This window comes from Marmota monax, unplaced genomic scaffold, assembly GCF_021218885.2.
Source record: "Marmota monax isolate L192 unplaced genomic scaffold, Marmota_monax_Labrador192_F-V1.1 WCK01_AAM20220418_F8-fsc00108, whole genome shotgun sequence".
Lineage (NCBI taxonomy): Eukaryota > Metazoa > Chordata > Mammalia > Rodentia > Sciuridae > Marmota > Marmota monax.
In genome coordinates this window covers 5,258,596-5,283,357 of record NW_026694593.1, presented here as the reverse complement: position 1 = coordinate 5,283,357, position 24,762 = coordinate 5,258,596, and the positions used below count along the sequence as shown (strand labels likewise).

At 50.5% G+C, this 24,762-nt stretch overlaps 1 protein-coding gene across 8 annotated transcripts; it reads right to left on the bottom strand.

Moving 5' to 3' along the window:
* Positions 1-321: 321 nt before the first annotated feature.
* On the bottom strand, positions 322-14,759 carry Sema6c (semaphorin 6C). 8 transcript variants are annotated; one of them, XM_058571982.1, is made up of 20 exons: positions 14,442-14,759; positions 12,492-12,560; positions 10,675-10,846; positions 7,714-7,828; positions 7,359-7,422; positions 7,157-7,213; positions 6,708-6,809; positions 6,405-6,495; positions 6,104-6,223; positions 5,842-5,930; positions 5,322-5,539; positions 4,667-4,798; positions 4,241-4,393; positions 3,828-3,992; positions 3,397-3,543; positions 3,033-3,110; positions 2,859-2,914; positions 2,638-2,682; positions 2,200-2,295; positions 322-1,788 (listed from the first exon to the last, which is right to left on the bottom strand). In XM_058571982.1, exons 3-20 carry the CDS (start codon positions 10,790-10,792, stop codon positions 746-748), a joined length of 2,889 nt encoding a protein of 962 aa, XP_058427965.1. In that variant the 5' UTR covers positions 10,793-10,846; positions 12,492-12,560; positions 14,442-14,759; the 3' UTR covers positions 322-745. The 8 variants fall into 8 exon arrangements, with proteins under 8 accessions (XP_058427965.1, XP_046277533.1, XP_046277535.1 ...); XM_046421577.2 differs by having other exon boundaries at positions 14,498-14,759; XM_046421579.2 differs by lacking the exons at positions 12,492-12,560; positions 14,442-14,759 and adding an exon at positions 8,550-8,690 and having other exon boundaries at positions 7,614-7,828; positions 10,675-10,796.
* Positions 14,760-24,762: the final 10,003 nt, after the last annotated feature.

The following is a 24,762-nucleotide window of genomic DNA, read 5'->3' as shown; positions in this document are numbered from 1 at the left end:
ACGCCGCAGCTTCATTTTATTCCTCCAAAATTTCCTCCCCACCCCGTAGAACCGATCTCGAGCCAGGCACGTGCTCGCGTGTTTCCCCAGCCCCCTGGCCCTGCGGCGCGTCCCCTGGGTCCTGGCTCGTCCCCACACACCATTCCTTCGCGTGCCGCCTTCGGGAAACCAGGCTGGCCGTCCCTGTGGGGCCGCAGCCTTCCCGCTACTGGGGAGAGCTCAAGGCCAGGTGAAGGCAGGTTCTGGGCGAAGGCGCCCCACGCTGGAGCCGACCGACCCCACGCCCCGTGCCCGCCCCACAGCGAGTAGTCAGGCAGCAGCTCAGGGACACAGCTGTATTGGGGAGCGGAGGCTCCTACACAGTAGGAGGAGGCACGTCCCAGTCCCGAGAGGCCCGAGACGCGGCATGACGCTGCGTGGCCCCAGCCACGTCTGCCCGCGCGCGCGCCCGCCCGCCCGCCCGCCGTGCGGCCCGCCCGGGGCTCGGTCCGTGGAAGCAGCCCCGAGGGCGAGTTAAGGCAGCTTGGCTGGAAGGGAGAGGGGATGGAGGTCTGCCAGTCCCGGAATGTGGCTCGCTGAGGGACGGCTTCTACCTCCCACTCCTCTTGAGGACTGGGGGAAAGACAGTCAATAAATAAGCCCGGGGCCAGCAGGGACCCCGGGGACTTGGAGTCCAGAAGGCCGGAGGTGACCTGTTCGAGGACCTGGGCCTCAAGGGCCCCGGTGAGGCGGTGGAGCAGCTCCTTTAAAAGTTAAAATGGCTGCCGTCGGGCACAGCCAGGCGAGCGGCCGGCCCGAGGAGGGGCGGCCTCGGAGTCGACTGCGGCGCCCCGACGTCCGCCCTCTTCAGAGCGCGGCCTCGGTGACCCTCCGGCCGTCCCAGGTAGAGGAGGTGCCTCCCGGGCCCCCCGGAGTACCTGGCGGGGCCCCCTGAGGGGACTCGGGTGAGCAGGGCTGGGGGCGCACGGTGGGCTGAAGGCGGCCGTCGGCTCCCCCCGACCCCGAGGCGGGGCGCCGGGGCGGAGAGCGCGGGCCGCGCGCAGGGGGCCGCGCACTTGCCCTCGGGGGGCACGTCCAGCCTCAGCGGAGGCGCGCACTCGCGCGGGAGGGGACTGCAGTCGGCCAACAGGCCGGGCCCGGGCTCCGGCGGGGGCGCCCGCGAGGTGAAGGCCGCGGAGGCCGGGATCGAGGGCTGGGCGCCCGGCCCGGGGGGCTGCGGGCCGTGCAGGTAGCGCAGCAGCTCCTCCAGCGTGGTCACCTCCACCGCCTGCCCGGGACAGCCCGGCGGCGGCGGCCTCACCAGCACGCGCGGCGCGCACCCGCCCGCCGGGCCGGCCCGCGCCCGTCCCGGGCCCTCCTTGGCGTTGTTGCCGTTCTGGTTCCATTCCCAGGGCCCTCCTGCGGCGCGGAGGCGCTTGACCGGCAGTTCTGGGGTGGACTCTGGCGTGGGCAGGCAGGCCAGCTCGGGCGGGGGTCCGCCCTCGGAGGGAGGCAGGAAGGTGGTGTAGAGCTGCGGCGGCGTCTGGGCGGCCTCCCCGTCCTTGGAGGGTGGCGGGGGCTCGGGGCCGCCGCCGTGCAGGCGGGCCAGACTGCGGAGGGAGAGAGGTCGTGGGAGCCCCGGGGTCTCGATGTCTTTGCTCCGACGTCGGTGGGCTCGGCGACAAGCACAGGAAACCAGGAGGCCAGAGACTGAGGCGCCCAGGGCGAAGGCTGCGGCTACACTGGCCAAGAGCAGCGGTATCGGGACAGAGCGGGAAGCCGAGGCCGGGAGGAGGTCCCGGCGCACACCTGCCAACCCAGAGGGAGAGGGAGGCTCAGCCTAGGGTAGGGGGTGCACGGGTGGTGCCAGGCCTAGAGGGTCCTCTACCACCTCCCCTGCTGCTTAGCTTTACTCCCGCGGCCTTGACCTTCCTTCCTTGGGATTCCCCTCCCCTCCCCCCTCAACACACGCAGTCCAAAGCACTGCCCCTCACACACAGGCTAGAGCATGGGCCTGGGGAGTCCCCAGCCCAGTCCTGGCCCCTGTAGCCATGCCAAGAAGAACCGCCAAATCGTCCGTGCAGAAGGAGGTGGGGCATCTGGGAAGGGAGACTCCAAACAGGCATTAGAGACCAAACACCAGTCAGTGCCAGGCTTAGAACTCGCCAGGAGTCAGCAGCCCCACACTTCACTCCTGTCCCTCCCAATTAACCCCCTTACCCTGAGTGTGAGCTCCAAGAGTGGAAGACTGGGGCCCGGGGTGGGCATCACTGGGGGGACTGGGGGTCTCAGGGGAAGGGCCAGGACTCAGAAACACTGGCGACAAAGACCAGGTCAGAGCCAGTGAGGCTCCTGCTCTCCACCCAACACCCACCCAGGGGATCCCTCCCACTGTGGAACCCAAGAGGCCCCAACTTCAGCCTCTACTCTGGTCTGGGCATGGGGAAGGGCTAACCATGCAGGACATTCTCTGATTTATTTGTTCATAAGCCACTTATTAAGCATCCTTCTGTATCCAAGTACTGAGCTTATATGCTGGATGTCAGGAGGGTCCTGACCTTTTGTGAGGTCCGGGTACTGGTCTGCTGCTGCCATGGGACACAGACCTGGGTGTGTGGGCTAAGTAAGGGAAGGTGAGGCTGGGACAAGAGGACTCACCATAAGCAGAATCCCCAGGGCCTGACTGACTCCCAGTAGCTCCATCTATGAAAATGGGAGAGAGAGGGTAAAGATGGGGTCAGAGGGAAGCTTCATGAAGAACTGATGGAGGTGACTGTGCCACAGAAGGCCAGAAAGACAAAAACCCATGCCTGGGACGTGTCTGGCTATCAGAACCATGTGCACCTCTGGCTGCAGCTGTTGCCACCCCTGCTTTTTACCTTGGCATTCACCATGCTCTGTGAATTCCTGGTTGCCAACCTGATCCACATCAGTCCTAGGAAGAAAAGGAAGTGGCTCAGGGCAATTCTACACCTTGTCCCCATCTTGCATCCTAGCCCTCTTTTAGTGGTAGGGAATGTAATCCTCAGAAGATTCAGGGGCTCCTTACTTACCCACCAGTTCCCCTGATGTCCACACAACCTCTGGAACTATGCCATCCACAGTATGGGTCCTGAGAAGCCAAACAGCTCCTAGGGGAGACCGAGTCATGTGAGGCTGGGACTCCACTCTATTCCCTTCCATTCTGCTGCCTCTTCTTTCACCTTGGTTCACAGGAGACTCCCAGCCTTACATTCCCATCGCATCGGCCCCGATCTCTACTCCAGACCTTGCTTGCTGCCTGCCCACCTTCAGAATGCCCAAAGCACTCTTTCACCCAAACATCCCTTATATCTCCCTGCCACCTGTGGATCTTTCTGTGCTACTGCTGGCCCAGGAAGCTTGCCCAGGCAGTGCCAGGCCTCAGACCCCTCTTACCTCTGACAGGCCCCATGCCGGGCACAGTGGCTGAGAGGGAGGTAGACAATACAGCCAGAAAAAGCCACAAAGAGTCTGTGACCCTCAATGTCCAGCTCCAGCCCTATGATCCGTCTTGCTGTTTGGGCTGATCGCTTCCCACTGCACCTAGGGTGAGGCCAGAAGGACTCAGGATGGGGCAGGTGGGGCTACCTTTCCCTTGGAGAAGTGATGAGCAGAAGGTGAGGAGGTGCAGGAGCAACCAAGCACAATCCATGGAATCACCTTGCCCCAACTCACTATCTGGTCTTTTTACCAAGCCCCTTTCTCTATCCCACAGCTCCTGTCCTAAAAAAAGAAACTAATGTTGGAATTCCCAACCCATTCCCATTTCCCCGTCTGTACCTCCACTCCCCTCCAGCTCTGCAGGGGCCGCCCTCCAGAAGGCTCACCGGGAGGGGCTGTAGGCATCAATCTCTTCCAATAGGATAGGTTCAGGTTGCCCGCCTGGAGGCAGCACCTTCAGCACCCTGCCATCATTGGAGCCAAGGAACAGGACGGTAGTGTTTCTGTGGGGACCAGCCGTGCCATCCACAGCTACCTGGGTTAGTAGAGCCCTGGAGCAATAGGCCTCAGGTCAGCGTAACCTGTTCAGCTAGAGCATTCAAGGAGAGCCCAGGCGTCCTGGTTCCCATTCTTGCATCCTGACTCCTCACTCCAGGGCTCCTTTCTTAGCTCTCTCCCTTCCACCTTCATGAGTACTTCCTCCCGTGAAGTACTCATCATGTGATTTACCTTCTAGGGTCAGAGAAAGAGGAGAGGGGCTGAGGGCAGGAGGTGCTAGCTAGTGGTTTTAGCCCCATACCTGCTAGTGAAAGTGAGGAGAGGCTGGTGGGTGGCAGGTGGCACAGCAGGGTCTAGCAGTGGGTGAGCCTTGATGAAGGTCAGGACATCATCAGGAAGGTCTCGAGAAGAGGAGAAGAGGGCTGCCCCACCCACACCTGCACAGGATCCTGGCCTGGTGGGCACATGAGAAGGGGCTGCCTTAGTGTGGGGAACGTGGGCTTAGTTAGGTTCTGTGTCCCACCACTGCTCCTAAAAATACTTGGTAACCCCTGTGCCCTCCACACAGACTCTTGCACAACTGTTCCCATCCCTGTTGCAGCTCTTCAATCCCATGGCCAACACACTGCTAACCCCCCTCCCAGGCCTTGGACACCTTACCCCTCCTCCCTATCCCATTTAGATAATGCTTACTTCTGTCCCCCAAAAGCCAACACTATCTGGGTACCTGGGTGAGGGGACCCGGTCCTCAGACACGGGCGTCCAAGCACCATCCAGACTCCTCTGTTCCTTGAACTTGCCCTCAAACCCATGTTCAATGTCTTCCAGGTAAAAGGCACAGACTGCAGAGCCAGGGATGCTGGAGGGAGCCAGAAAAAAAATGCAGGATAAATGTTGGTTGAGAGGGACTGCATAGCTCCACTAGGTAGGAAGTGGTGGCCTCATTTTGCGTACCATATTAGGGGACAGACACTAAGGGACAGGGCAGCTTCTGGGTGCCATGCTGCCAGAATAAAAGGTGGACAGCAAACTGGTTTTGCTTAAAGCTTTCTCTCACTGCCCTCATCAGTGGGCTTTTGGGAGGGCGCAGGGGTAGTACTGGGTTGAACCCAGAGAACTCTACCACTAGCTACCTCCCACCTCTTTTTATTTTTTATTTTGAGATAGGATCTTGCTGAGACTGGCCTCAAACTTGTGATCCTCCTGCCTCAGCTGCCCAAGTAGCGGGGATGACAGATGCAACCAACACACCTGGCTCATCAATATATAGGCTTTGAGAGGGGAGTTTGGATGTTGGTGAGACAGGGGACTTCCTCCCCCAGGCCCGCCCTGACCTCGCAGCCACTTGGAGTCGTACTGTTGGTGCTCAGCTTGGTACCAACCTATTGGTCTGGGTGGTAAAGACTCCAAAGAGAGCAGAATGGCCATGCAGGGTCACAGGCCCAGTCAAGGCCTGCAAGACGTCAAAATAGAACGTAGAGTCCCCGGGGACAGAGCAGTTGAGCCGCAGCTTCAGGAAGGATGTCCAGTGGCGGTCCAAGGCCCGAGGGGAGCCACCCATGTCACGTTTACAAACACGGGCCACCCGGGAGAACTGCACCTGTGCCGGTGGGGAAGAGGAAAGTGAGAGTCCACTAGCTGAGAGGGAGGTGGTGAGTTAAGAGCACCAAGACAAAGATTAAGGCTGCAGCTAAGGGTACAGCATGGTAGGTCAATCTGGGTCAGGATGAAGCTCACAGCTGAATGTGAGGGTAGAATTGAGGGCCACACTGAGGTGGGGGCTCAGAGTCCAGGGGATTGTGCTGTGCAGATTAGGGTCCCAGAATCTTCCCCAGATTCACACTGGCTCCTTAGGACCCAAAAGAACCCTCCACTACCCATCCCTGGTGCCCATCTCCTTACCCTACCCAGCCGGGCATCCTCCACAGAGACTTCTCGGAAGAAGAAGTAGACATGATCTCCATGTTCCAAGGCATGGACAAAGTGTGGCTCTGAGGTGGGGAGTGACAGGCAAAGGTATGGAAGAGCATCTATATCTGCCCAGAAAGTCCTCTCCCTATTGTATACATGAGCTTACTGCCACACCCTCTGCCTGATCCCCACACAGTCCTCCCTCTGCACCTTCACCCCAAGAATAGGCTTCCTCCCCCAGGCCCGCCCTGACCTCGCAGCCACTTGGAGTCGTACTTGGCGGAGCGGAGCGGGGGCTGAGGCCCAAGGCTTCTGTAAACAACAGCATCGCTGGCTTGGAAATCCGCAGCTGTGGCTGAGTACAGGCTGCCCTCTGGAGGGATGGGTAGGTGAGGCCAGGGGTCTGCATCCTGCATCTTATTTGGCTATCCACACCCCGACCTGGACCTGGACCTGGCCCCTACCTCAACCCTCCACTCAAGGACACAGGGGAAAGACCAGGTAGGAGAGGTGTAAGGTAGGAGCTCCCTCCAGCCACATGCCCAGGTGCATACCTGCAAAGATGGCCACGTTGGACTGGGTAGCATCAAAGGGGCACCGAGCCTGCCCGCTCAGCTCATCACCCTCCTGCTGCAGTGAAGTTATCTGGGGGCAGAGGGAGCAGGTTGCTGGTATCTTTGGCATCTTGGAGTCAGGCTCCATAACCCACCCCTGCATGTCCCCTTGATGCCTTCTGGACCCTTGCATTCTGGGCACTCTCATTCCTTGACCCAGTTCTTAGTCCCTTCACGTTGAACTGACTGCCCAGCATGAGTTCTCCTCCCAACCAATCCTCCCCCCCACCCTCTTCTTTGTACCCCATAGCTGCGGCACACAGGGCTGAATGAGTTCGTTCCACAGGCAAGCAGCGTCTGGGAGTCCCAGGGAACGAGAACACGAATGTAGTTGTAGCACTCGTCCTAGAGAACCCAAAATTCTAGGTCAGTGACAGGTTGCTGGGACTGGGACTAGGGGTCACAAGAAGTAAGGCTACTACCCTGAGCCAATCAGAATGATGTGGGATAAAGTCCCAGCTACACTATTTGCTAGCCCTGCAGCCTTGGCCACGTCCTTTGGCCTCTCTGAGCCTCATTTTCCCTTTTTGTGAGGAATATAAAGGGAACTAAAAAGCATTAATCCTCTTTCCTTCCCATTGTCCTCGGTGGCCTAGGATGGAAAAGTGGGTAGGAACTTTGGCATGGTAGAAGACCCTTGGGCAGAAGCTAGAGGCCTCTTTCTCCCCCTAGATGCTCTTTCTATTCCTCACCGTCAGCTTTCCCCGGACAGCACAGTTCTCCATATCTTGGCTCTTCCATGTTAGATACTGAAGGAGAAGTAGAACACTGTGAGGCAATCTGGACCCCCCACATTATGGCTCTTCTCAGATCCTCCTTCCCACCCACTTGACCACTGTTAGACCTTTCCCAGCTCATCTCAATGCCTGCACCTCCTCCCACATAGCCCCTCACCTTGTTGGGCACCAGCCCCTCCCCTTCTTCTTGGGCTTGAAGATCGAAGGAGAAAACGTGTTCCCTGAAGGGGTAGGTAACGAGGATCAGAGCTGAGCCAAGGTGCCCCACCTGAGCTCCTTAGCCCCCCACCTTAGCCACGGTCACCTGCTCAGGGACAAACCACAGACCTCCTGCTCCCTTCCCTCCCTTTATTCCATGCCTTGGCATTTGTGCTCTGGGTCCAAGCATATCCGTGTCCCATGGCTTGTGCACCTGCATGTGTCCCCTGCAAGATGCTGCAGTGGCCATGCAGGTCCCATGTCTGCCCAGGAGCATGCATGTCTGCCCCACAACTGTGCCTCGGCCAGTTTACCGGGCAGCCACTAGCAAGGTCCGGTTCAAGGTCAGGAATTTCTGAAAGTCTAGCCCAAGTTCTGCAGCCACAGCATCATCCTCCAGGCCCCGGAACCAGGATAATGGGGAAATACCTGGAGGACACAGAGAGGTGAAGTGCTGAGGGCCAGCCAGGATACACGCACTCCCAACACCACAACAGCCACATGAAACCCAGCCACACACAGGGAAAGATGAGAGGAAACCAAAAGCTATTAATAAAAATGATGCCAGTAACACTGAGCACTTAATTAATCTCTGTTAAGCACTGTGTTAGCACTTTATTTTATTTATTTGTTTTTTGTTTTGTTTTGTTTTGTTTTGGTACTAAGGATTGAACCCAGGGGTGCTCTACCACTGAGCTATATCCCCAGGCCCCTTTTATTATTCATTTTAAAAATTTATTTATTTATTAACTTGTTACCAGGGATTGAACCCAGGGGTGCTTAACCTTTGAGCCATATCCCCAGCCCTTTTTATTTATATTTTATTTTGAGACAGGGTCTCACTAGTTGCTTGGGGCCTCTCTAAGTTAGCTGGCTTTGAACTTGTGATCCTCCTGCCTCAGCTTCCCAAGTCGCTGGGATTGGAGGTGTGCACCACTGTGCCCAGCTTGTGTAGCACTTTAGATCTTACTTAGTACATTAATCCTATGAGGTAAATGCTAATGTTGACCCCATTTTGCAGATGAGGAGCCTGAGGCTCAGGAAAATTAAGGGAATTGCATGAGCTCATTTAGATCTAGGTCTGTATAACTCTAGAGCTGAGTCCAGTCCTTTCTTGGAACTGCCTTTGGGTTAACAATTCCCCACCCACCTTGTGTGCTGTCCCATCTGGAGCATTTACTTCCTCCATTTCAACCAGCCCTCTCTGCACTCTCCCCTCAAGGGTCTTCGCAGGTCACCTCAGCCCTCCAGGGTTTTTGCCTCTCCTGACCAACTCCAGCATCCACCCGGCCTGATTATGGAAACCACAGTCATCAGTGTTCACAGAGAGCTCAGAGTCCAGGGATAATTGATTTAACTTCATAAAGTGCTTAGAATTGCATTTGGCTCATGTAAGTATTTGCTGTTCAGATCTGTTCCCCAACAATTACTCCCCAAAACCCAATTGCAGTTCTTCCTTCCTTAAAATTGCTCTAAATCCTAGATATATAACAGGGACTGCAAACAGATAAAAGTTTTCAGAAATACTGGGCTTGGTTTCCATTATAGTAAGACCTAGGTTTGGGCTGGGGCTGTAGCTCAGTGGTAGAGCACTTGCCTTGCATGTGTGAGGCCCTAGGTTCGATCCTGGGCACCACATAAAAATAAATAAATAAAGATATTTTGTCCATCTACAACTGAAAAAAATATTTAAAAAGAAAAAAAAAAAAAAGACCTAGGCTTAGTGGTAGTACAAGTGATAGAAAAGGAGGTGTTGGGGTGTTGGGATCCAGGCCTTTACTTTGTGACTAATAATAATAACAACAAATAAATGTAAAGCATTTAGTTTGTGCCAGACAGTGTTCTCATCACTTTACATGTTTTATCTCATTTCATCCCTAAATAACCCCATGAGGTAGAACACTATTATTATCTTCATTTTGCAGATGAGGAGACTGAGGCAAAGAAAAGTTAAATAAGCTTAACAAAGGTCACCAAGATAGTGAGCAACTTAGCAGGAATGTAAACTGGCTGTGAGTTCACCTTCTTTTATTGTTTTGTGGACTAGGGATCTAACCAAAGGCCCTGTGCATGATAGGCAAGCATTCTATCACTGAGCTATACCCCCAGTCCTTTTTATTTATTTTATTTTATTTAACATATTTTGCACTAGAATTTAGACCAGGGGTCCTTTACCACTGAGCTAACCCTTTTATTTGTTTATTATTTTAAATAATTTTTTTTAGTTGTCGATGGACCTTTCATTATTTATATGTGGTGCTGAGAATCCAACCCAGTGCCTTACACATGCCAGGCAAGTGCTCTACCACTGAACTACAACCTCAACCCTGCCTCTTTTTATTTTGAGACATGATCTCACTAAGTTGCTTAGGGCCTTGCTAAACTGCTGAGGCTGTCCTGAACTTGCGATCCTCCTATCTCAGCCTCCCAAACTGCTGGGATTAAAAGAATGTGTCACCAAGCTCATCTTCTTTTTATTTTTATTTTTATTTTTTTCTTTTGTACTCAGGGGCACTCGACCACTGAGCCATATCCCCAGCCCTATTTTGTATTTTATTTAGAGACAGGTCTCACTGAGTTCACTGGGATCACAGGCATGCACCACTGTGCCCGGCATTTTATTTCTCTTTTCTGGTATTGAGGATTGAACCCAGGGGTGCTCTACAACTTAGCTACATTCCCAGTTTTTGTTGTTTTTAGTTTGAGACAGGATCTTGCTAAAGTTGGCATGGACTCCTGAGTCATTGGGATTCTAGGCATGTGTCCCCATGAGCATCCCACCACTGCCACCACGACCTTTTTCACGGCACTCCCGATTGAACCCAAGGGTGCTTTGCCACTTAGTGCAGCTTAGGTAGACACAATCCCACCTGGCTAACAGGATTTTTTTTTTTTTTTTTTTGGTAATTGTAGATGGCAGCACACCTTTATTTTATTTGCTGTTTTTTTTTTTTTTGTATGTGGTGCTAAGGATCCAACCCAGTGCCTCACACGTGCTAGGCAAGCCTCTGCCACTGAGCTACAGCCTTAACCCTAAGAGGACATTTTAACCATCAGATCACACTGTCTCTAAGTGAAGAAAGCAGTCCCAGGGAAAAGAAAGAATGAACCTGAGGCACCAGCTGCCCCTCCCAGCCTCTCCTGGGCCTGACCGTGCCCTTGGCTGCTCAGGCTCTTCGCTTCTTTGAGGCTGGGGCCTTCTCCCACCCTGTACCCCATGTTGGCCTCATCTCTGCTCGCTCACCGAGAGGGGTGGGGTGGAAAGGGTCACTCACCTTGTAGGTCAGAGATCAACAGAGGGAGGGGGTCCTGGGGAAAGGTGGCTCCGGTATAGGGAAGTGAGAGCAGCAGCAGGAGCAGCAGCAGGGGCATGAAGTAGGGGACACGGAGCATCCTGTGTGGGGCAGCTCAGGCCCCAGGGGGTGCCCCTTCACCCATATGCTGGCCCTGAAAGGAGAAACAGAAAAGTGGGGCAAGGGGCCAAGTTCCCTCCATCTAATAGTCAGCTTCTCTCCCAGTCTATCCCCAGAAGACCCTGTGGGGTGGGGCCAAGAACCTCTCTGCTGCTCTATCCTAGTCCCAGCCAGCTGTCACTGTCACTCAAGGATCTTGCTTCTCCAACTGGCCCGAACTGGCTAGTGTGAGGCCTGCCTTCGTGACCCCAGGTAAGGACAGGACAGGCCTGTAGCTCCAGGCTTCTCACTCATCCTCTCCTTTTCTCTCCTGACTGAGTCTGGGACATTTGGTAGGTGACACCTCCTGCCCCCCCTGGTGTTAACCCCTTCCCAGCTATAATTAGACACTGAAGCCTTGACATTATAAATAGTGGCTCCTTGGCACTGGGAAGAGAAAGAGGGCACCAAGTCTACTTCTCTCTCCCTCTCAGACCCCCACCCCACACTGGGAGTGACTCAGGCACGGTGCCCAGGCTGAGGCAGCTGTGCGGCAGCCATGGTCCTCTAGGATCCAAGAAGAACAGGGTGGGTGTGGGGGGCAGCCTAGGGGTCATTGTCCCCATCTAAGCCCATGCTCCAGGGGGTCCTTCCCACAGCTAAGGAAAAAGCTGGACAGGGAGGGGAGCTGGGGGGGGACCATCTTGGCCAAAAATGAATCTGCATCAAAGCCAGATCAGAGGCTAAATTTAGCTCTGGCTGCAGCTGTCTCCTGGACCACTGTGCCCCCTCCCAGCCTCTCCTAGCCCCCTGTTCCCTCCCTGGCTCCAAAGAACCAGCGCATGTACTTGATGGGGGTGGGGGTCAGTTGTAGACTGGCCCTCTATGGGAGCCAGAAACAGAATGGACTGGTGAGGTGAAATAGTGGAATATGCCCCTCTGTCCCTGTCTTTCCTCATCAGGCTGCCTCTAAAATTGAAATATAAATAATTAAATGGCAGGCAATTGTAGCCCGAAGTCCTGGAAAGATGGATATGTAGAGGGGATGGTGAGGCAGGTCTTATTCCCGCCCATCAGCCTCCCCCAGCCAGCTGACCCTGGCTGGTCCCCCAGTGGGAGATGCACACCAGCTTCCTGCCTTCCCCAGAAACTGAAGTCAGGGGCTGAGGAGGCTCCTGAAATCAGGTCAGGAAGAATCCTTTCTTTGTGAAGGGATCACAACAATCCTTAGTTGCCCTTCCCACCATGTCCCCTAAAGGAGAAACCCTAGGCTTACAGGCCCAGCCTTCCATCTCCCCATTATTTCTACTCTTCCCCTCACCCCCAATCCAGCGTCACTGGTGGGGAGGCTGACGTCAGGTGGGGCCCCAAGAGAGCTGGAGGAGGGGAGGGGGCAGGAACACCTAATGATGACCCCTTCCCCAGGGGCAGAACAGTCGGTTAGCTAAGGACCCTCTGGTGTGAAAGGCTGAGCCAGCCTCCTTCCCCCATCCCCTGTTTCCGGATGCTGGAACTCCCAGGGGAAGGGGAAGGGACACAGCTTGTCTCCTAAGCTCCCCTACTGCCCCCCCCCAAGTTGCCCTGGGCAACTGTTATCTTCACCCTGGAAACTACTTTGGTCTCTGGCTGGCAAGTGGGGAGAACAGCCGGACCCTCTTCCTGTTCCCAGGATGTCCCTGCTCTATCCCCTGCTTCCTTACCTGGGATGGTAACTCCTAGGGGGATTGAAGGGGTTAGGAGACCTCCGAAGGGGAGAGGAGACCTCCAACCTGATGGAAAAAGGGACAAAAAGAGGGAAGAGCCTGAGTTACACCTCCTGCCCCGAATCTCTTACAAGTAAATGTGAAAATTCAGGAAAAGTCTTCTAGTGTAGGGAGATGCCGCTTGGGAAGAGGGGGAGGGGAGATGCTATTTAGTTTGGTTTTAAAGGTGTTGGCAGCTAGAGATATGAGGGCAGGGGATGGTCCCTAGCCAGAAACTCCTGAAACGGCAAGACCAGCCTTGGGGAAAGGGGTAATGGGAGAGTTTGTGGGGCATGAAGATCACTCCCATATTAAAACCTTCAGAATCCAAAAGCCTTCTTAGCAAAAGCGCCCTGGCTAGGGACAATAGAGGCTAATTTGCATTTCATTTGCATGCTCTTCATTTCCAGCAAAATGCTCTGATAACAAGGACCCCCAGCCCCTTCCTTCTTCCCTGAGAAAGCAGGCCCTGTCTCCCTCCTATCTAACCCCCCTTCACATAGACCCCCCCACACACTGCACACTTGGATTAGTCCGCCTCTAAAAACACTTGGTCGGCCTCTGCCTTGCCCCTAGACTCCACTATGACACATCTTTAAAGAGGGCTTTTCATAGATGTTTTTGGGGAGCAGCATCTAGGTACCTCCTACCCATCCCCTTGACTTGGGGAGAGGCTTACTGAGACCTGGAGGAATTGTAGGGAGAGACCTGGCCAACTCTTTCTCCCCCTTCTAGAACCTCTCCTTGATGGGAAGAGGAAACAGCCCTTCTCTCTCCTCCTGGCTGGGCAGCCACCTCTGGGGAGTGGCGGAGGTCATAGCCAGAGTCTAGCAGAGATGGGGAAGGGTTGGGGAAGGGGAGACCGGGCTGGGGACAATAGCAGGAAGCCCTGGGCTGGTCGCCCGCCCGGGTCCACCTTCCTCAGGGGGAGCTAGGGTGCACCCAGAAGCCTCACGGATTAGGCGCGTTCCCTTATCCAAGACCTTTCCCCAACGCTTTGCTCTCAGCCCCAGGTTCGGCACCTATCTTCCCTCCCACCCAGCCCCCAACGAGGATAATCCAGGTGTCTAGAGCTTCGTGTGAGCTGGGCCTGGGGCCAGGGGCTCGACGTGTCTCCCCCTCGCTGGATCCGGGGCTCCGAGGAGGGGCGGGTAGCAGAGTCTGGGCCGGGACCGGGTCCCAGAGCCACGTTAGCGGGAGGAGGGGCTGAAGGGGCCTGCAAGCTCAGACTGAGAGGGGACGAGAGCGGGGGTTGGGGAGCGGAGGCGGGTCTCGCAAGCCAGGGAAACAGGGCCAGAGGCTGGGAACCGACGAGGGCGGGCCCTAGGCCGGCGCTGAACGGAGTCGGTGAGCTGGGATGCAGTCGCCACTCGGCTCTTCTCCTTGGGAGACTAGTCTAACAAAGCCCTGGGCCGAGTGGGGTGAAGGAAGGAGAGAGGAGCTGGACCGAGGTTTCTCGGGGCGCCTTTCTCCGACTCTGTGCTCAAGCCAACCCCCAAGAGGTGCTCAGACTCCTGCTTGCACAAGGACGAAGATGCAGCCCTGACACCAAAGTCCAGAACGGTGCGTCCCGCTTTCCATTCCCGCAGGGGCAACCAGAGGGTCGGTTCTCCAATCTCGGAACCTTATTTACCCTGCGGGGGAGGCAAGGGACCAGGTTTTCCACTCTCTGTACAGTGCGCGCCTCAAAATATTCCCCCTCTTGTTCCCTAATCCAGTGGGAGGCGACTCGGAGAGAGCCCAGTCGAAAGAGGAGCGCGGACCTGAGCCCAGCAGTGCGGTGACGGTGCCTGGCCACGGTCCCTCCTCCCCGGGGCGCCCCAACTCCGCCGACCCTCTCTGCCAGCCAGGCGCACAGCGCCCGGGGTGCCCCTGGCCTCTCCAGCACGGTGTCTGCTGGCCGCTCACCTGCGGAGCCGCTTCCTCCCCGCCTCCCTCCACCCGGTTCTGCCCCGGGTACTTGCTCCGAGATCCGGGGTAGCGGGATCGAGATCGCGGCGGGCGGCCAGCAGCCCGCACCGCGCAGAGTTCTGTCTGTGGTTGGCGCCCAGGCGAGAGATGACTGTCGTCCCAACTGGGTGAAGCTGGGATGTGGGCTCCGGGGGACTGTCGGTCACGAGAGCCCTAGGTCCGAGTCGCAACCCCCACTCCCGCCGCGGATCCGCGGAGGAAAACAATGCGACCGCCCGGAGCTCTGGGCTCGGCCCCAGCCGCCCCGCCCGCCTCCCGGCCGGGCCCGCCTCCGACCCGCCTCCCGGCCGCCGCGGCCAACCGTGTCGCCAGAGGCCCGCTAGACCCCGCCTTCCCGCCCCTCTCCGCCAGTAGCACTCCTCGGGGGTGGGGCTCCAGGAGCACCGTCCACCCCGAGAGCCCCGCGGGGAGGGCGAGCTGGAGACCAGAGACCCGAGTGAGATGGGGAGACCGTGGATTGTTGCTCGACCCGGACAGAGGAAAAGAAACACAGAAACAGGCCGACGGGGGGGAGGCCTTGAGAAATGCCACAAGAAAGCAAAGCTGGCAAGAGACAGGAAACCCGGAGGCCTCCGCTGGGCTGGGCTGTCAGAGCCTGCGCGATCCTCCCTCACTTCCCCTCTAAGGCTCTGGCGACCCTATGCCCTAGGGAGTCTCTGGCCTCTCCCCCGCTCTGCCCCATCCTTCCGTTCCTCCTCCTCAGGCTTTTATACCTCGGTCTCCTTATTTCTTCCCATGCACCTCTTCTGATTCCTCCTGACCTCAATGAGGAGGCCTAGCATGTTCTTGGGGGTTTGAGGCCTGGGAAAGGACAGGAAAGTGCCCTTGGGAGGTTTTTCTTGTCCAAAATCATCTCCTCCCCTCCCACCTCTACAGTCAAAGCAGGATGGGGTTGGGTCACCACGCCAGGAACTAAGGAGCCAAGAAGCTAGGGTGGTTGGCAGTCAGGCTGTTGGTTGATGAAAGAGGACAGGTGAGAGTGGCTGAAGCCAAAAGGGAAATGCGAAGACCCAGAATAATTGATTGAGAGAACCCACAGAAAGAGGAGTCACAAAGCGAACTAAAAGAGAAAATGACCAGCCCTAATCCATAGTGCCCCATAGGCTCAGGATTCATCAAAGAGCCCTAGACGTCTCTCCAAATAGCAGAACTGCTCCTCCATCCCCACCCGCTATAAAAACCATTTGGTTCTGGGAATGTTAGTGAGGAGGAAGAATGAGAGTACTTCAGAAGTACTGCTTGGTCTCCACCTTGGTGTTGCCTGCTAGGATTCTTCTCTGTGTGGGGCTGGGACAAAAGACATTCTCAAAATTCCCAGGAAAGTAGGTGGCCTGGGAGACATTGGCATTCTCAGACAGTGTTATCAGAGTGGGCACTTCTACCCACTTCTTGGTCTCTGAACTATAAGAAAGGAGGGGTAGATTTACCATTTCCACACAGCCTCAACTGACTGGGATCAGGGTAGGTAACAACACCAACTGGGCTAGGCCCCATAGTGAGTAAGCAAGACACACACACACACAGAAAGAGAAAAAAGAGAGAGGCAGCAACAGAGACTTAAAGCCAAGTGAACCAGTGAGATAAACACAATCAGCAACAGTGGAACAATTTCCACACGAGATGAACAACTGAGGAGTCTCAGATTTAAGGCAATTCAATGGACAGTTGAATCAGGATCTGTTTTTTTTTTTTTAATACCTTTATTTTATTTATTTATTTTTATGTGTTGCTGAGGATCAAACCTAGGGCCTTGCTCTACTGTTGAGCCACAACCCCAGCCCTGAATTAGGAGCTATTTTAAAGACTGGAAAGAAGTTTGGGGAGAAAACTACCTTGCAATTTACATGCATTCAAGAGCTGGATATGTAGTTCAGTGGTAGACCACTTGCCTAGCTTGTGCAAGACCCTGGGTTGGATCCCTAGCACTAGAAGAAAAAAAAAAATTAGAGGTATTCAGAGGTTAAAAGAAATCTCTCCAGATCCTAGCACAGGCTGAGCGGCTGATGTACTCAAATATTATTTATTGAGTGATGTATGAATAGGGACTAATATGGAATTCATTTAAAGTTATAGGGCCTAGTTCAAATCTCAGTTCCATTCAATAAATTTGAAACAGTTCCAATCTACTGTACCATCTCTGGAGGATTGATCCCAATCCTGAGGAAAATGACCACCTAATTGAATTAAAACAAGATTTATTATACTAAATGACTGAAAAGCAATACCAAGTCTCAAACAAAAAAGGTACAATGAACATAAATTCCTAAATGTAAAGGAAATAAATACTCTTCATGATGACTGCAGGGTATGATGTTGGATGCATTTTATCAAATAGGACAAAGGAACTTTGGTGGGAATTGTCTTGGATAAAGAAGAAAATGTTCTAAAGAAGGACATTGCTTAAGCAAAAATTCTTACTTGGTGAGCATGGAGCCTGAAGCCTAGATTGCAGAAGGTCACATGAGATTGATACCCAGGGACAGCATTGGTTAGAAGCAGGGGAAAGGGGAGGAGGGCCACAAATTACAGAAGGCCTAGAACACCATGGTGATAGGTTAAAGTAGAATCTCATTCTAAGTTCCAGAATAAGGGACTTTTTTAAAAAAAATTTATTTATTTATTTTAGTTTTCGGTGGACACAACATCTTTGTTTGTATGTGGTGCTGAGGATCGAACCCGGGCCACATGCATGCCAGGCGAGCGCTTGAGCCACATCCCCAGCCCCAGAATAAGGGACTTTTGTCAGAATGTTTTTGGTTCTAAGCAAGAAGAAAAGAGAAAACTACTAGCAAGAAGAAAACAGGGAAGTCTAAGGATGAGGAGAGAGGGGCAACCTAAGAGTGATAGCATTGTGTATGGAAAGAAATAGATGAGAGTGTTATTTCAAAAGAGAAAGCAACATAACTCTCTTCCTACTCCCCTGGTGTTCTGAAGAAAATCACACAGTTCCAAAGGTTGGAATCTTCATAAATTTAGGCTCTCCAAACTGGGAAAATCACCCTTTCCTATTTCCCACAAGTGGCTAATTGAAACTTCCTACTTTTTCCTGAAGTTCCTTTCCTCACTACTCCTTGCTCATTCCAATAGAATCTACACCCATCTTCAGAGAAAAATAGAGCAATAAAGTGAGGGTTCTATCAACTTTCTGCCTCATACAGATACATTTATCATCATCACATCTCCCTAGTCCTAGTGAATGAGGAATCAAAATCTCCTGTCCATTTTACTGTAAGCTCCACATAGTATGTCATAGTATGTCTTGCTTACCCCTGTATCTTTTCCATTTAGCACAGCACTGGCACATAGTAGGTGTTAACTATCAATGCATTACTATTTTTCCTATTTAAGGTGTTTGTTTTGTTTTGTTTCAATACTGAGAATCGAACCCAGGCCCTTGAACATGCTAGGCAAGCACTCTACCATTGAGTTACCTCCCCAAACTTCACTTAGTTTTGGGTTGTTTGTTTTGCAGTGCTGGGGATAGAGTCCAGGGTCTCACACATGCAAGGTAAGCACTTGACCACTGAGGTACATTCCCAGCCTTTTTTTAGTTCTTGCCCCCATCAATCACTGAGATTGCTATGGCTCTTCAGTCTTCATCCTTTCACCCTTTTTGTGGCATTTGACCTTGTTGACCTTTCTCCTCCCTTGGAATACGCTTTTGGCTCCTGAGGTTCTTCTTTGTCTTGACAGTGGCTACAAGTTTAATAAACATATATTTTAAATGAATGATTGAGTTAACTTCTATTACTGTGACCTTTCTGAGACTTCTCTGACCTCTTTTTTTTTAAGAGAGAGAGAGAGAGAGAGAGAGAGAGAGAGAGAGAGAGAGAATTTTAATATTTATTTTTTAGTTTTCCGCGGACGCAACATCTTTGTTTGTATGTGGTGCTGAGGATCGAACCCGGGCCGCACGCATGCCAGGTGAGCACACTACCACTTGAGCCACATACCCAGCCCATGACCTCTTCTTAAATGTTAGTGTTCCCTAAGTATGTACATAGCCACCTCTTCTTCATGTACAGTCTCTTGGTCAAGATAATCCACACCAACAGTTACCAAAATTATCTACATACTACTCATCATAAAATCTAGGTATTTAACTCAGATCTTTCTCTTGAGCTCTAAACTCACATATGCAATTGTTTATTGGATACTTCCATTTGGATTTCTTGTATGTATTTATCACTTAGTCGAAGCTTGTCTTTTATTTTTATTTATTTACTTTTTTTGAGAGAGAATACTTATTTTTTAGTTCTTGGCAGACACAACATCTTTGTTTGTATGTGCTGCTGAGGCTCGAACCCGGGCCGCACACATGCCAGGCGAGCCTGCTACCGCTTGAGCCACATCCCCAGCCCTTGTCTTTTATTTTCATATCCCTAGTACTTGGTCATAATGTCTAGCATACAGTAAATAGAGGATGAAATAAATGCATAAAAAAATCAAAAGAAAAAAAAAGATTAAAAGCTGCAAACTATTTTCAGCAACGTCAGGCTGAAGTCTTCCGTGACTGCTTTAAATCATACTGAACATTCTCTTCCGGAACTGATACAAACCTCAGCTAGGGTCGGGGGTGTGGCTCCTTGGTAGAGCTCATGCTTAGCATGTATAAGGCTGAGAGTTCAATCTCCAGGACCAAAAACCAAACTAAAACCCAAACCTCAGCCAAACCAAAGGTAGGACTGTTTCATTCTGAAATTTTCATTCTGTTTCAACTTTCTTTTCCCATTGCTGGGGATCAAACACAGGGCTTTGAGGGCTTTGCACATGCAAGGCAATGCCTGCGACCTTTGTTCTGTTTCAAATAGATTAATTAAAAAAAAAAAAGGTACTATTAATTTTCTGTGGGTTATATAGTGAGGGAAAAAAAAAAAACATGATTTGAAGTCATTAAGACCTAGATTTACCTCTGGAGTATGGCTTTGGATAAACCATTTATCTCTAAGACTAAGTCTGTCATCTGTAAGTAAACATTGTTACCTTACGCCTCCCTCACAGGACCAAGAAAATGTAGTGAAATGTTTTATATATGCAAAAGATTTAAGATATCATAATTTGGGGCTGGGGTTGTGGTTCAGCGGTAGAGCGCTCGCCTTGCACATGCAAGATCCTGGGTTCGATCCTCAGCACCACATAAAAGTAAATAAGTGAAATAAAGGTATTGTGTCCAACTACAACTAAAAAATAAACATTTTTAAAAAAAGATATCATAATTTAACCATTTTTTGTTTACTCAGAGGGAGTACTATGAACTTAATCATCTAGGAACCCAGTGAAGATCCCAAAGTATGTGTAATTAATACTGTTTGCTCCCAGTTACGTGGCTGCAAAAAAAAAAAATGTCATTTTGGGGGGACTGGAGACACACAGATAAGTTGGTAGAGTGCTTGCCTCACATATACAAGGCCCTGGGTTCAATCCCCAGCACCAAAATAATGTGTGTGGTACTGTGGATCGAACCCAGGTGCACCTGAGTTACATTCCCAACCCACTTTTAAATTTATTTATTGGTCCTAAGGTGAACTTAGTACTGATTTTTCACTGAGTACATCCCCAGTCCTTTTTATTTTTATTTTGAGACAGTCTCACTAAATTGCCAAGACTGGCCTTGAACTTTTTTTTTTCTTTGGTGCTGGGGACTGAACCCAGGGCCTTGTGCATGCAAGGCAAGCACTCTACCAACTAAGCTATATCCCCAGCCCCTGGCCTTGAACTTGCAATCCTCCTTTCTCAGTCTCCTGAGTAACTGAGATTATAGACATGAACCACCATGCCAGGCTGCAATTTTAATTAATTATCTGCTTTTTGTTTTCCTAGTCATCTCTTGCTGTGTTAATTCTCCTTAATATCAGTGTTCTTACTTCTAAGTGTTACTCTTTTCCTCTTTTAATTTGCTGTGAATTATGCTATGGGTTTGGAGATTACAAGAAATGGATATAGATCAAGAGAAAATAAAAGAAAGCCTTCCTCATGAGTGAAGTAAATGAATATTATGATATCAGACTGTCACCTCACACTATTTCCCCCTTATCTCCTAATTAAAAAAAATTTTTTTTCTTGTAGTTGTAGATGGACAGATGTCTTTATTTTTTTTATTTTTATGTGGTGAAAAGGATCGAACCCAGTGCCTCTCACAAGCTAGGCAAGCGCTCTGCCCCTGAGCTGTAGCCCCAGTGGCCCCCGCCCCCACATTCTTGAATATGTTTTGGATCTATTTTTTCAGCAAACACTTATTGAGCACAGTAAACAGCATCTCTGTCCTCATGGAGTTTACAGTTTAGTAGAAAAGCATTTTATAAAAAATCACACATCACACAAAGTCTGATCATTACAATAGGGAAGTTTTGCAGCTCTAGAACTACATAACTGAGCACTTACTAAAGTTGAGGGGTTATGGATAGCTTCAGGGGAGGTAGAATTTTCCAGCTGGAGTCTAAAAGATAAGTAGAAATTCATCAGACAAGAAAAAGGTGTGGGAGAGAAGTGAGTTGTAGACAGAGGGAAAAGAAGTGGCAAGGTCTAGAGCATAGGAAGACATGGCAGGAGGGAGGAGGGAGAGACTACCACAGGAAGCACTGGAGGAAGTCATGGAATGCCAACATGGCTAGAGCACAGTACAAGGGACAGAAGGGAGTTGAAGGCACCGAGGTGAACAGGTAGAGTTGGCAGCAGAATTCAGGATTCAGAAATTATTACTGTATTTGCATCTTTGTTGTCCTTATCCTTATTTTTCCAACTAGTTTGCACAATTTTTCCCCCAGTGACGGGGATGGAAACCAGGATTTCATGGATGCTAGGCAAAGGAGTCTACTGCTGAGCTACACCACTGGCCCTCTCCCTCCCTCCTTCCCTCCCTTCCTCCACCCACAGCCCTGGTACATTTCTTATAAAAAGACTTACTTTTCCTCTGATTTTGGTAATGGTACCTAATACTGTCCCTATAGTGTGTGATCAGTGTATAAATAGAGCATACAGAAGTAGAATGCTGCTATTAAGGTTAAGGTTATTGCCATATAAGCTTGTTGAAGAAATTATCAGAAAAAAATATATGCTTAAAAAATCACACAAATTTGGCCATGGTGGGGCATGCCTGTAATCCCAGTGACTCAAGAGGCTGGGGCAGGAGGATCACAACTTCAAGACCAGCCTCAGCAACTTAGTGAGGCCCTAAGCAGTTTAGTGAGACCCTGTCTCAAAATAAAAAGTGCTGGGGATGTTGCTCAGTGATTAAGCATTTCTGGATTCAATCCCCAATATCAAATAAATAATAAAAATTTAAAAGACTGTAGATACACATCAGTGGTGAAGCACCCATGGGTTCAATCCCCAGTGCCAAAATAACAAGACAAGATGCTTATTAAAAATCATCAAATCCTTTGGTTGTGGTTAATAGCTCCAGTGACAGAGCATGTGTGTCAGATTCTGAGTTCAATCTCTAGCATCTAGGTAAATAAATAGATTAAAATCACCAAATCCCAAGGTCTCTTGTGGGTTCTCACCTGTACTTAAGCACGTTGTATCACTGGTTGATTACTTTATAAATATGCCCTTTTCCTCACCTGAAAATTTATTGAAGCATATAACACATCCCCACTGAGCACATTATTTTACTCCCCTTATTAAACTTACTGTTTCCCCATTGAACTTTATTTTTTTGATACCAGGGATTGAACTCAGAGGCATTCAACCCGGCTTTGAACTCTGGATCCTCCCAAGCTGCTGGGATTACAGGTGTGTGCCACCTCACCCAGCTGTCCCGCTGAACTCTTGAGCAACTTTTAAAAAGTTGGCCATGAGCTGGACGTTTTCTTTCTTCAATTATCTCTCAAAGAACCTATGTTCTGGGCTGGGGTTGTTGCTCAGTGATTGCGTCCTTGCCTAGTATGTGTGAGACACTGGGTTTGATTCTCAGCACCTCATATAATAAAATAAAGGTCCACTGAGAATTAAAAATATATTTTTAAAAAAGAGCCTATATTCCATCATTCTAAGTGAAATAAGCCAGTCTCAGAAAATCAAGGGTCAAATGATTTCTCTCATATATGGAAGCTAGAGCAGAATAAGGGAAAGAAAGCAGTGGGGGAAGGGATGGGATGTCATAGAGGAAGATCAGTGGAGTAGGAGAATGAGAGGGAGGAAGGAAGGGAAAGAAATATGGAATAAATTTAACACAATCATGTTATATACATATAGAAATGTACCAAAGGGAACTGCACCTGTATGCATATGTAGAAAGTACAAATCAAAAATAAGAGGGGGGCTGGGGATGTGGCTCGGGCAGTAGCGCGCTCGCCTGGCATGCGTGCGGCCCGGGTTCGATCCTCAGCACCACATACAAACAAAGATGTTGTGTCCGCCGAGAACTAAAACAAAATAAACATTAAAAAAAATTATCTCTCTCTCTCTCTTTAAAAAAAATAAAAATAAAAAATAAGAGGGGCTGGGGTGTAGTTCAGTGATGGAGCACTTGCCTAGTGCATGTGAAGGCCTGGGTCCGATCGTCAGCACTGCATAAAAATAAATAAATAAAATAAAAGTATTGTGTCCATCTACAACTATAAATAAATAAGTAAAAGTGAAAGGAAGATCAGTAGAGGAAAGAGAAAAGGAGAGGGAGAAGGGCAACTTAAGAGGGGAGATTGAAGATTAAAATCAAATTCCTTATATGCCTAATTTTGCCAAAATTAACCCAAATACTACATATAATTATAACACTCTAATACATAAAACAAAAAAACTGTGGGGCAAAGTGGTGCACACCCATAATTACAGCCACTTGGGAAGCTAAGGCAGGATTGCAAATTCAAGATCAGCCTCAGCAACTTAGTGAGGCCCTAAGAAACTTAGTGAGAACTTGTCTCAAAATTTTAAAAAAGGGGGAGGGCTGGGGATGTGGCTACGCACTTGAGCACCTCTGAGTTCAATCCTTAGTACCAGAAAAACAAACACAAAACTTATGCTCCAGGGGCTAGGGATGTGGCTCAAGCGGTAGCGCGCTTGCCTGGCTTGCGTGTGGCCCGGGTTCGATCCTCAGCACCACATACAAACAAAGATGTTGTGTCCGCCGAAAACTAAAAAATCAATATTAAAAATTCTCTCTCTCCTTCTGTCTCTCTTTAAAAACAAAAAACAACAACAACAAAAAAAATAACTTATGCTCCAAACATATAGATCACCACTTCTGAAGATGCCCCATGCATGCTTATGTTGCTCCACCATCTGGGAAGTATTTCTTCCCCATCTCTGACTACTAAATAGTCTAATCTATCCTTGCAAGTCAGACTTTTCTGCCCTATCAGAATTAATCTAAGCCTCTTTAATTCTTTAAACCTCTAACCCTATATTAAAGCTAAGCCTCTTTAATTCTTTAGACCTCTAACCCTATATTAAAGCTAATGGTAGGGCTGGTGGTATAGCTCAGTGGTATAGTGCTTGCCCAGCATGTGTAAGGTGTAAGGACCTGAGATCTGAGATTGATCCCCTATGGAAAAAAAAAAAAAAAAAGACACAGTGGCAGAGCTTATAATCCCAGCAGCTGATAAGAGTGAGGCATGAGGAACACAAATTCAAAGCCAGCCTCAGCCTCAGCAATTTAGCAAGGCCCTGAGCAGCTCAGAAAGACCCTGGCTCTAAATAGAATATTTTTAAAAAAGGACTGGGGATGTGGCTACATGGTTAAGCACCACTGGGTTCAATCCCCAGTACCAAAATAAATATATAAAAATGAATGATCTGGGTGTAGCACAACTGTAGTCCCAGCTGCTTCAGAAGCTGAGGCTGAGGTGGGAGGATCATCTTAAGCCCATAAGTCAGAGACCAACCTGGTTGACATAGCAAGACCCATGGTAAACAAAGTTAATGGCATTGTTTGACTTTTGACTTGTATTATAGCTATCTATGGCCCTAGACAGGTTGTAAGATTCTTTTTTTTTAAGCCACATCCCCAGCTCTATTTTGTATTTTATTTAGAGACAGGGTCTCACTGAATTGCTGAGGCTGGCTTTTGAACTTGTGATCCTCCTGCCTCAGCCTCTCAAACTGCTGGGATTACAGGCGTGCGCCACCGCGCCCAGCTGTAAGATTCTTTATGGTAAATGCTTTTGCTTCATTCAAGACCTTGCCCTCATTTTGGGGTTCCTGTTTCTAGAGTGGTTCAGTGCAGTGCTGTCACCTGCTGGTCACACATGGCCCAGCAGCCCTGAGCCCAGCACCTTCCTCCCTCCAGTACTAAGGCCTGTGCCAACCTTACCTGTCA

Coding starts and splice junctions, on each gene's coding strand:
- Sema6c (XM_058571982.1), bottom strand. CDS start 10,792: ATGCTCCGTGTCCCCTACTTCATGCCCCTGCTGCTGCTCCTGCTGCTG. Junction 7,214..7,358: donor AGGGGCTGGTGCCCAACAAG/GTGAGGGGCTAT, acceptor CTTCTCCTTCAG/TATCTAACATGGAAGAGCCA. Junction 1,789..2,199: donor TCTTGGAGCTCACACTCAGG/GTAAGGGGGTTA, acceptor CTGGGTTGGCAG/GTGTGCGCCGGGACCTCCTC.